Consider the following 12814-nt stretch of genomic DNA (forward strand, 5'->3'; position numbering starts at 1 on the left):
GATAGCAATTTTAATAAAATACTGACAAGAAAAAAAGAAAGAAAATCTCCAATGTGTGGTTAAGCACACAGCATCACCCGATAAAGTATATTTAGAATAAAATGTAAATCTTTACCTTTGTGTTAGTGTGTTTAAGTTCCTCTACATACAATATGTTTTACAACAGAACAAAGCAGCCTCTGATAGCAACCTCTACTACTTTAGCCTTAAAAAATAATAATCAGTGAACCTGCAGGACATTCTGTGTGAGACTCAGTTTTGCTATATTCAAGCAGTATACAGATGTTTGTTAAATGTAAACTTTGTATCCTAACAACTGGAAGCATCTACTGTGGCTGTGTGTGTGTGTGTGTGTGTGTGTGTGTCTGTGTTTATGGTAAAAATCTGTTTTCCTTCACTTTTCCTCGACCAACATGGATGCTGTAAAAGCTCAACTAATTCCTGATTTTGTGGCCTCTCCGTCCGTATGTGTGTTACTTATAACTGTGAAAAAAAAAACTCATATACTGTATCTACTAATGCACAGAAATCATTTTAAAACACTCAATGAACATTTCCTTGTTTCACGTTGGACCGAGAATTTATTACAGTCTCTCTGACGTGCACAAAACTGGCAGTTCTACATTTCTCCCAAAGTGAAACTGGTACAATAACGCAATAATAAGACACGCCTAAAATGTTTTTTTTTTTCATTTACTATAAAAGATGAATACGATTTGACATAAGTCATCTTAATGTTAATCTTAATGATGTTTTAGGGAAGCAACACAAGTAGTTTTCAGTAGTTACATTTGAGTTTTGATAAAGTTTTGGATTGAAGAAATGTTTTGCTGTCAATGCTCAGACAAGTCAATCGTATCTAGACTAATTCTGCAAAAACAATTATGTGCAGCGATGATGATGTTGAAACCTTTAAAGCCAATATGTGGGAAGGGTTAGGCAACTGAAACATCTTGGTTAATGTTGAGAAAAGATTAACGTTTTGATTTTTTTTCTTAAAGTCAGCATTGGTTGTTGGGGAGTCTGTCTGCCTAAAAATGACGTTCCAATCCAACTAAACTGCATTCTCAATTTTGTTTCAAGGGGATTACATTTGTTTTTGATGTATGAAAGAATACGTTTCTGATCAAAGTCCGCGTAGGGCAGGGGCGGAGCCAAATGTTGGAAACATTCAGGGCTCAGTTCAGACCAGAATATTCCAAGGAGATTTTTTTTCCCCATTTATGGCAGCTATTTTGCCCTATTTTTAAAGCTACTTGATCATAGATAGGCCTTTAAATATGGCATGCAAGTTTTTCCATTTGTTCCCCAAAACTTAGCAAACCGTGGCTAACTTTTGGCTAAACTTTTAGCAAAATTTCCCACCCTTCCCAAAAAGCTAGCATGACTAGCTTGGTTGGTATTAATGAATTTGTTAGATCGTATAGTTTCATATGAAACCAATATCATCTTTTTAGTTTTTAAACAAAGCTTGCTACAGCTGTCTGAAAGACAGTAAAGTAGGCCTAAAAGATTTGTGGCTTTTGAGAAATTATTCAGGGCTGGCATTCAGCATTCCGGGATGGGGGGGAAAAACGTGCTCTGGTTAATTGGCATTTCTTTAAACTAATCACAATCGTCATTGGCTACGGTAAAGCCGCCTACACATGATAAGAGATTTGCTCTCTGCACGCCGTTAGGTAGGGCGCAGAAAGCAAAACGCAGCACAGGTATTCGTCAACAAGGGTGGCAAGGAAGCCATTTCCCGTTGCTAGGTAACGCCACGCTGTTATCTCATTGGTTGCGCTTTCGAGCGCAGCGCAAAGTGGAAAATCTGAGCGGTGCGCGACGCCAAGGGTAGCGCATTGACTAGTTGGGCCTCACTGCGCTGACCATTAGAATTCCATGGAACCGCCAGCGCAAAGCGGTTTTGCCGCCTATCATGTGTAGGCGGCTTAAGCACCGCATGGCGCAACAGCGCCTCTGCAAGATAGCCTCAGGAAGGAACTTGTTTATGTTGAAAAGTAGTTTTAGTCGTGCAACAGAAAACTCAGATTGGACAGATAGTCTAGCTAGCTGTCTGGATTTACCCTGCAGTCCTCATAAATCCACCGAGTTTAGAACGCCAACACAAAGAAAGACGAAGGTGACGGAACATCTGGCCGAAATGAAAGACATCCGGCGGAACTTCCGGCGGCACCTGAACAATCCCGGAAGTGGAACATCGTGGATATAGACTACTGACACTTAAAGTTGTCATTGGATGTAAAACAGATCTGCTCATTGATGCAATCATCTATCTAACCTGCTGTGTTTGCTGTGTGAGAACAAAAAGGTGCAGCAACAGTTACGAAGAGGAGCAAAGGCTTAGAGAAGGCTCTATTAATAAGAAGAATTCAAAATGATCCTTATCTCGTGATGCAAATGAGCAAACAAACAACAATGAAAACAGTTTCCCAGACTGATTTCCGCAGGTATTGTCTGCTGTCGGAGGACTGCCTGATCACATGAGAAATAAAATAAAAATATCACCACCACACGTAGCAGATTGTTATCTCCATCTGAGTAGAACATTGGTGGAACCAGACAGATAACACTGGGGGCCGCAGTCTAACTCGACTCTGCACAGACTCGAGCCTCTGAGCTGTTGTAAGTGAGGTTGACATGTCATGTACGCTGGTGTGATAGTTTAACATTCCAGCTGTCTGCTCTCGTTGAAGCCGGCCACCTCACACATCCTGCCTGCCGGCCTTTCTGAGATCTGCTCGGCTGTCTGCTTGCCAGCCTGGCTGGCTTTTTTCCCCTGCTGCTCTGCCCGTCAGAGTCCCACTTTTCCTGTCTGCTGGCCTGTCTAACATTCAGCTGTAATACCTTTTTGTTTTTGTGTTTTGATTTACCTTTTGTTGATTCGGAAGAGGCTTAACTACAGTATGTCAAAAAGCTTTAGCTGGGGCCAGTGACAAAAAAAAGGCCCTGGCATTTGCAACACACTGGCCCTATTTTTGTCAACATCCTAGCTTGGAAATTAGTAACTTTGCCTTCCGAGTGTATCATTCCATCCACCTCGCCGCTGTACACTCTTGAATATTTGTGGATGCATGCATGCAAAACTTATCAAAATTAACCAAATACCAATTATCAGTAGTGGCCCATAGGGGTTCATGGGGGAGTGGGGGGGAACAGTCCGTCACTGGCTGGGGCCATGAAGAAGTGTTTTTGGGAAGTCAATATTTGCCCAGTATAGTCCATCCATCTTCACTGTAATCTGTAGACTCATATATGAAGAAGAGATGTGGCTGAAAGCTCAGCAGAAGTCTAATAAGTGGACTTTGAGTTAAGATTATAAAAAACTAATACTACACAAACTAATACTGATGAAAAAAAAGTTTTTAGCCGCATTACGAAACAGCGATAATTTACTGAAATAATGCACGAGTGTGATTTGTACTAAAACATGCAACAAAAAAAAATACCAATGCTGTCTTTTAAAGCATCTTTAAATTGTATAATACTGACATGTTTAATAACAGATACTGTGGTAATGTTTGGCCTTTTCAGAAGTAAGATTATTATTGCCAGAAAGAGAAGAAATGTATCACAAAGTCACAGGAGAGGGTGATGTACTTGCCCTTTCTCTGCTTTTCTAAAATTAAATGTGGGCTTATTTTTGATTTATTTTCTGGCTAGAGCTACCTATTAAATTCTCAAAATATATCTTTTAGTCATCTTCAGCCGAACGTGAGGATGTGCGTCATCGCTTAAAAAGAGTCTGCAGCTTCCTAATGGCAGGAGAAATACTGTTTTCCAACATATGGGTCAGAAAAAGGAGAGGAAAAAAACCCCCCACATAATTGATATAGCCAACTCTTACCGTAAAGGGGGGTTTGCTTTTCCAAGAGATAACTGGAGCGAGACCGATAATTCGGACATTATTTTCACAGGAAAGACGCCCATAACCTCCCAGTAAACCCAGTGCCTGCCTGTCTGCCAGTTTTGTGTCCAGGAGGTTGAACAAGCTCATTATTGTCGCTAATCCTGAGCCGTGCTTCTCGTTTTCTTCAAATTACTGTACAAAGAAGAAAAGAAAAAAAAAACTGCAGCCCGGGAACTGTGGCCCCGAGTTCTCTCTGAAGTATGGTTTCCAGTTTTTCAAATCGCCCCTCACCCACATATAATACAACTGTAGGGAACTCTATTTCCACACATACTAGATGTGGCAACTCTTTCTTTCTCTGTGTTTTGTTCTCCTTTCCTTGCTCCACACTGACAGGGCTGGATTGTTCAAAAGACGTTAACTTACAGTTTTTTGGGAATTGGCACTTAGCAAATACCTAAATAACCACCATCAGTAGCTCTTAGGTCTCTGGCTCGTCCGTCTGCTTTCTGTCAGCTCGTTGAGATTTTTCCCCAAGTTCAAGAGAAACAAGAATCCAAATTGCAGCAGCAGCAGCAGTGTTTTAATTGGAGAAAGGTGTTTTCAGAGCGCACATGCGCAGGTAAGTCAGTGTGTTTTTGTGTTATGCTTTTGATTATGCTTGTGAGCTGTTATTGGATGTGTGGTTTAGTCCAGCGAGAGCAGCGGCTGCATGTTGTCCTCTTCACTCTTGACTTTGTCTGGCCGTTTCAGGACGCCTGGTTCCACCACAGACTGAGACCTGCATGGAAACACCACACAACGTCATCAGACAAGTTACCTGTTTGATTTGCCACTTTGTCTATTTGCACGTGCCACTTTCAGTTACGCACGTGATGCAGAATGTAGCCTCGCATTGCCAGACCTTCCTCCAAGACGAGATAACATCTATACATTAGCACCATCATTATCTAACTTGTTTACACTAATTATGCAAAGATAACACAATTAGCGTTGACAATTTCTAGATGTTCTGTGGATACATACTATAGGTAATAAAAATATAAGATAACTTTTTTTGGAGGGGGCAAATTTGGAATCGAACCGGCGGTTGCTGCGGCTAGGACTGAGCCTTTGTGCATGGGGCGCATGCTCAACTGAGGGGGCTGGCTAGGCACCCCAGGGGTATTACCTTTTCACTTGTATCTAAATATACTGTAAAGTACTGCAAAACAAGCAAGAAATTACGGTTTGGTTTATCTTTGGTTTACTTTTTTCATGCATTGCATGTGTTTTTTAAACCTGTCTGGTTCCCTAAGGTTGTGCAGAGTTTAGAAAGACAGGTAACCAGAATGTTTCTGGTTCAAATCCCTGCAGCAGCTGGGAATATTTTGTGAAAATAGTGAACCCATTTCCTTTCATAAAAACAGTAAAAGAAAAGCAGTACGACGGTAAGTTGAGTACAGGGATGCACTGACCTCTTCATGGTTTTCGGGGACAGGTTTTTCTCCAGGTCTCTCTCTAGGTCTTGTACTGACAGGGTGTAGGACTCAGGACAGTAGTCGGTCTCCTCGTCGTAGGCGTGGTCCAGCAGCGTCCGCGCCCACGTGCCCATATCGTACGGCGGCATCATCCCGCCCAGCTCCGACGGCAAGATCTCAGGATGGATCAGCTGGTGGAGGCTGTTCAGGTTGTTGCCGTGCATGAAGATCTGCAAAAGGAAAGGCCACAGACAGTAAAACTGTAAACGGACTGTATTCATATAGTCATATATTCTTTTCTAGTCTTAACGACTACTAAAGCACTTTAACATAGTACAGGATCCATTCACCATTCATACACATTCATACACACTGGCCGAGGCTGCCGTACAAGGCGCACAGCATCGGGAACAATTCGGGGTTCAGGGTCTTGGCCAAGGACACTTCAACATGGGACTGCAGGGCCAGGGATCAAACCACCAACCTTCCGTTTGGTAGGCGATCGCTCTACCACCTGAGCCACAGCCGCTTAGCTTGACTGAGAAGCTTATGTGGATCCATCTTTAAGTTTAAAAAGCTTTTGTGCAGACAAAACAAAGTGGCAAAAAGCTTGATTTAAAGGTGCTGTAGGTAGGATCGTGAAGATCCAGGACTTAGCCAAACAATTTGAACATCGACAACTTCTCAGTCCCTCCCCCCTTTCCGCTAAGGCCAAAACTGTCTCTTAAACCCCTCCCCCCACAAGGGAGAATTAATGCGTGTAATGATTGACACGCAGTTAGACACTCTTCTATGGCATCGCACTACAGGCTGTAGGTGGTGCCAGAGGAGCCAGATTTTTTTTATTATTACCTGCTTCATGTAGTTCTACTCGAACATAGGGTCAGTTTCAGCAAATATAACAGAAAGTTAGTTTTATAAGGCTTACCTACTGCACCTTTAATACCCATGTTTCCTAATCCATCTTTATAGCAATGTTATGATACCAATCTAAATAAAGCTTTTAGCTGCATGTAACTCTGTTAATGTTTAACTATATGAGTCCATATGTTGCTAAATGGGTGATTACATTTGCATTGTCAAAGAAAACAAATAATAATACATCCTCATTTTTGTCACTTTTGTCCCTTCAAAACTAGATAGACATTTTTTCTCTGATTCTTTATCAGTTGAAAGCCTGATTAAACCTGACTTAATATATTTTTTTATCCAAACAGTTGCTTAATTTCCACATCCAGCAGTTATGGAGCAACATAATCATTCATTAGGAGTCTTTGTGTTTTGTGTTCCCACATGTTGGATATAGTCTCTCTCTTTCAGCTCTGTTTTTGGTCTCTACCAATTCCTGATGGAACTAGTTCACCAGCTAGTCTCTAACTGGGTCTGTCTGCTGTTTGCTGCTGAGCAGGAAGCGCATGGTGGCTTTTTGTAGTCATCAATTAGTCATGTAATCCATTGTTAATATAAAAATATTTATTATAGCTGCTTTAATGGTACAGCTTCTGGCCTCACCCTCTTCCTGGTCTTGTCTTTGAGGAAGGGTCGTATCACGGTGTAGAGAGCGTGGATGTACCAGGGCTGATTCACAAAGTGGATCCCTCCAAATCTTGCAGGAAAACTGTCCTGTTGGAAGAAGAAACAAAGCAATATGTATAAAACCCAGGCAAACGAGGATCATCCCATCCAGGTGATCCAAGTGCATTTATATTTGTGGAGATAGAATTGATTTTATTTAACCTTTATTCCTACAGGTAATATCATTGTGACACAGAGTCTCATTCTCAAGAGAGCCCTGGAAATAGAATAGTGAAATGGGATGGGTTAATAAATTTTTTCATCTATAATGGTTACATTTCGAAGGGAAACATATTTTCTCCGCGGTTACATTTATTTCAACAGGGCACTCGTACCAAAGACGGGCTTGTGTTGCGAAACGGTCGCAGTTTTTAAACACATGTTTAACGTTAAAATTGAAACAAATCTTCTTGGTCAGGTTCAGGAAAAGATGAAAAGATTTTGGGTTCAAAATGTACATTCGGTTGGTGGGTGTAGTGCTGCCGGAGCGCACCGGAACCACGTCGGAAATTGAGAGACAATAAAAAGAAATGGAAAAGTCAAAGTTATTATATTGACATTTAATAAGATGTGTTAATTGATTTACAACGTCTACTCATGCATTGAGTAACATGTATAGATGTAAACTTGAGACTTGGTGACTTGGACTTGAGTCAACTAGAGTCATCGCTTTGATGACTTGCGACTTGACAAAAAATAAACGACTTTGGACTTGTAAGTTAATGACTCGAAACCTGACTTGACTTGAGGCGTGATGACTCAGATGTCTTGCGTGTGTTCATAAGTTTGAATGTTAGCTGTTCAATAGATAGATGGATAGATAGATTTGTATTGATCCCAAAATGGGAAATTACGATGCTACAGCAGCAACATATCAGACACACAGCACACATATAGAATATACATGAAATAATGACTAGGATAGAATACAAGAACAAATCTTCAAAAAATGAAGATAATACAAAGTGGAGAATGTAGAAATGTACATACACGTTGGGAATACAAATGTACAACTACTTAAATTGTATTTATAAAGATGTTAGAAAAACCTGTTTGTGCAAGTTGCACCTTGTTAGTCGGACAAGACCACTGCAATTGCTACGTCAGTGCCACGAGTAATTAGATTTTTATTGATTTATTTATTTGACAGGGACAATGCACAGCTCCTTATCAGTACCAGAGTTAGCTATAAGCTCATTTTCATCTGTAGTCCCTGGGCAGGAAACAGAGAGTAACATTTCTGTCAAAAGGAAAACCCTAACACAGAAGTAAAGGACATTAATCAAATTTCACAGTATTAAAACTGGCCCACAACAACAACAATACAAACCACAACACAAAAATAATCACTTTGGATTTAAAAATGTGATTAATTATAATACAGAATATATTCATTGTCATACTTTTTCTACTAGTTATACAAACTAGCCAATCTTATAAGATGGGCTACTAATACCTTGTATTTTCTCTTTAGAAAGACCGGATACCACAGATAAGAGTGCTTTATCTTTGGTGTAAAAAAAAGTGACTTGATTTGGGACTTGACTAGTCTATATCCACATCCGGGATTGCTCCGGTGCCGCAGGATGTCTTTTCGCCGATGTCCGTTTCCTTCCACTTTCTTTGTTTTTAGCATTTTAAACTCTGGTGGATTTCTGAGGACTAAGGTTAACTGCTCCTCAGATCTCTGCAGGGTAAATCCAGACAGCTAGCTAGACTATCTGTCCAATCTGAGTTTTCTCTCGCACGACTAAAACAACTTTTGAACGTACACGTTCCACCGAAACAAGTTCCTTCCCGAGGCTATTTTGCAGAGGCACCGTGCCGAGCTTAGCGGCACCCATGACGATTGTGATTGGTTTAAAAAAATGCCAATAAACCAGAGCACGTTTTTCTCCCATCCCGGAATGCTATGTGGAATAGCCAGACACTCTTCTGCAGCGCTGTGGAGGAGGGTCTGGCAAAGCGAGACTAGGACTTGACTTGCCTTAACTAAGGACTCGAGACCAAATGACTTGAGACTTACTTGGGACTTGAGCAAAGATGACTTAGGCCCAACACTGGTAATATTGACTAATGTATGTAAACCAGCCAATGTAGGAACAGTGGTTACATAACCTTCAAAACAAGGTGCGCTACAGTACTTAAACAAATAGCACTACCACGTCCGTAAATTCATTCTGCTATCTGCTGTATTTAATGCTATTTTCAAACCAGAGGACGAGTCTTAATGACCGCTGCAATCATTACGTCTCATGATAACTAAGATTCATAATCTCCATGTGTTTTATCACAACAGAGAGCCAGTCTAAATCAAGAGGATTTATTCTTTGGCCTTTTTTTTTTTTTTTGAGTTCCAGCAAATGGAAAATTACTTCTGTGAGTGTCCTGTCCCTTCTCATTAGATTAGTTTTTGTAAATGGGCTTTAATCTCATATTCAATAGGAAATGGTCCGGTCTATTTTGGAGTCGCCGCAGCTACAACGCCGGAGGGAAATAAGTCCTTGTTCATACAGGTTAGTGTGTGCAGTCCGGGCCTGACACAGCGTTTCCTCGAATGCTGGACGCAATTATGATAATTGTACTCCACTGTAAGAGTGTGTGTGTGTGTGTGTGTGTGAGAGAGAGTGTGTGGGCTGTGGTTCAGCAGTACGGGGAAATTATATTCTGACATAACAAAGCCATCTGATGAAAAAAGCTCAGACATAAATATATAAACTGTGAGCTGTGTGGGGGTGAGACAGAGACAGTGAAAGTCTCTGAGGTTGGGCCAGGTTTTGAAATTAAGGTTTGACCGATATAATGATATATGATATGATATGATCCAATCCAATATCATCAAAGGCCCAAGTTGCCGTTAGAGGTTTTTGCTCCGCTAGCAGTATGTCGGCTACCAGACTGTCCAACCCTTCGGTCCAAATCAAGATACTGTGTCTGGACACCCATGACCATATTGACATAAAATGTAATGTGAAGATTCAACAGCTCAAGAGGGTTTTGGTAACCCCACTTAACCTGCATGGATCTTTCCTCCAGCGCCACCAATCAGGCCAACGTTTCCATAAGAAATATCCCATTGTCTACACAGGATGTATTTCAGCCACGTTTTCCCGTGCCATGCACGCCTTTAATCATTCTGTCTACACATATCAGATGTATGATGGCCTACATTGTATGCACGTAACTAAAGCCCCAGCTTATTTTTGCTCTTCAAGTCTTCTTTCTTCGAACTTAAGCGTGTATCTACACTACACAACGGTGTATTGTGCAGCGACTGATGTCAAAAAATTCTGCTGAATGCACAGCTGCACTCTGGCTGAATATGTCCAGCGCATGTGGACGAAACAGGAACAGACTCTTTTTTTCTTTGGAGATAGTGAATTAGCCTAGAAATCTAGACTCACCCTAGCGGCAGCAAATGTAATTTGCAGCCAGGTTCGTCTAGCAACTCTCAGTTGGCTTGCGACCTGGAAAAACCAAACTCTAATCAGGCCAATCACATTGTGTATAGAGTCAGTGGGCGGGCTAAAAATATAATGACAGCAGAGTTGCGACAGTTCTTTAAACGGTTGACGGTTTTTAAAAAAATAAAAAAATTATTAAAATAAATATATACTATATAAAAAATAAAATTATACTCATCCGGACTTTACATACCCATGCCCCCACAAAATGTTTCCTGCTGCGAGAACACAGTGTTCAATGCATTTTACATTAAACATGTTCAAGTTTATTTGTCAAAAATATATTTCTGGAATAAAATTTTGTTCCCTCAGGACTAGGACTGAATAAGACTAAGATTTTCTTATAGACTGCACTAATAAAAAAAAGAAATGGTTACGCTTATTAATTTTCAACATAAATGCATACAGATACCCTTTTTAACACAATGAAACAATAATTGTTTATAAAAACCCAATAATCCAGTTATAAATACTAAATATGGGTGCAAAATCTTTCCAAAGTGTCAGTGCTGGTAATAAAGAGAGATATTTTGGTTAGTGTGTGGTCAGACAACCCCCCCCCCCCCACCATCCCAGCTGTCAGATCTGACTCTGAACCTCTGGCCTGCCCTCTGCTCTGACACACATTTTCACTTTGATGAAGCGACCTGCTGCATTATACATTAACACTGAAAATGGAAAATGGGCTGCACAGCCTCTGCTGCACTGGAGGGAGTGTAGGAGGAGGAGGAAGAAACAAGAGCTAAAGGATTGATCTGCTCCCACCCAACTGAAGACGATAATGTTATAAATGGTATACAGCATAGGCGTAATTTACCAATAATCAAAACTGGGCAAGTTTTTGTTCCTTTTTCAATGTTTTTGTCGCTTTTTTCAGTGTTTTTATTGCCTTTTTCAAGTTTGTTTTGGACATTTTTTTTGACGTTTTTGTTGCATTTAAAAATTTTTATAAAAGTCTTTGGCGCATTTGGACGTTTTTGTCTCTTTTTTAAAATACATGTCCTGGGACCTCCCTACATAGTTGGAGATTTTTATATCATTCCTTTATAAATACGTTTTCACATATTGTCTTGTGTTTATTTGTCTGTAACTCTATAAACTGTTATTGTCTCTCTCAAGGCACCACACTCAAACTGCAGGAGCATCAGTCAAAAAGATTATTTATGTGAACAAGAAAGCTTTTGAAAATCATTAAAAAAACGTGCAAAACTTGAATCTCTTTGCATTGCATTACAGGTGAAAAACCGACTGGATATGCTGTTAATATGACATAAATTGGCAAGAAACCTCAAAGGAATCATGTTGAGAGAAATGGAGTCCTTTTACCAAATGATGGTTTTGGTGCCTGCGGTTGCAGTTCTGGCAGTAGACAGCTCAAATATTCAGTAAATATAATCCGTCAATTCCAGAAACCAGCCTCTCAAAACCACTTCAGGATTTTCTTTGATGTTTTGTCTACTGGAGGCAAAAGTCGATCCTAAACAAATGAGCGACTGTGGGGATTTATTTTTGGCCTCTCTCGCTGCAGGTCATGGCTGAGCGGCTTCAGTTACAGCGAAAGGTTGAAGACAACCGAAGGGGACAGAAGACCAGTCCATCAACACCCACAGGACGACGTGCGGAACTGAGGAGTCATCTTTAATAGGGATATACAGATTACCGGCCCTGGGCGATTATTGGGCCGTTTTTTTCAGATTATCTGTATGTGTTTTATTTTTTCTGATAACGGATAAAGTTAATTATTTAAAGGCCCTATGACATGCTGCTTTTTGGATGCTTTTATATAGGCCTTAGTGGTCCCCTAATAATGTATCTTAAGTCTCTTTCCCAAAATTCAGACTTGGTGCAGAATTACAGCCACTAAAGCCAGTTCCACAATAAGCTTTCCTTAGGATGTGCCATTTCTGTGTCTGTAGCTTTAAATGCTATTGAGGAGTAGAGAGGGGGGGCAAGGTGGAGGGTGGGGGTGTGGCCTTGACCAACTGCCACGCTTTGCTTGTTTGCAAGCCATGATGTCTCTCTCTCTCTAATGGGCGGGCCAAATTCTCAGGGCAGGCAAAGCAAAGAAAAGGGAGGTAACCTTTTCATCATAAAGGGAAGATTCCCGATCGGCCCATCTGAGCTTTCATTTTCTCAAAGGCAGAGCAGGATACACAGGACTTGGTTTACACCTCTCGCCATTTCTAGCCACTGGGGGACCATAGACAGGGTGGGGGAACTCATATTATGAGTCTGTTTTTATCATGTTAAAAAAACTCATAAAGAGAAATTTTCATGCCATGGGACCTTTAAAAAGTGGTCTACTTTGGCTCTGCTACAGCTCTGTTTCTGTCCCTCTGCTTCGGTTTCACTCACCACTGAGTCTGACTTAAGGCCGTTTTACCTTCGCTGCAGCCGAGCTTGCGCGTGTAGAGGGCAACCGGATGCCAGGACTCTCAGAGTGACTGCAAGTCTCTCTTGTA

The 12814-nt window shown here is 40.9% G+C and overlaps 1 protein-coding gene across 1 annotated transcript in view; it reads right to left on the reverse strand.

Annotated features, from left to right (window-relative positions):
* Positions 1-4432: 4432 nt before the first annotated feature.
* clvs2 (clavesin 2) overlaps positions 4433-12814 on the reverse strand; it is a 33650-nt gene continuing 25268 nt past the window's right edge. The window contains exons 3-5 of the mRNA XM_028606078.1: positions 6826-6936; positions 5311-5543; positions 4433-4634 (exon numbers count right to left, since the gene is read on the reverse strand). Coding sequence (XP_028461879.1) covers positions 4541-4634; positions 5311-5543; positions 6826-6936 — 438 coding nt within the window. The 3' untranslated portion in view covers positions 4433-4540. The remainder of the gene's footprint in view (positions 4635-5310; positions 5544-6825; positions 6937-12814) is intronic.

The sequence above is a fragment of the Perca flavescens genome, chromosome 18, assembly GCF_004354835.1.
Source record: "Perca flavescens isolate YP-PL-M2 chromosome 18, PFLA_1.0, whole genome shotgun sequence".
Classification (NCBI taxonomy): Eukaryota; Metazoa; Chordata; class Actinopteri; order Perciformes; family Percidae; genus Perca; species Perca flavescens.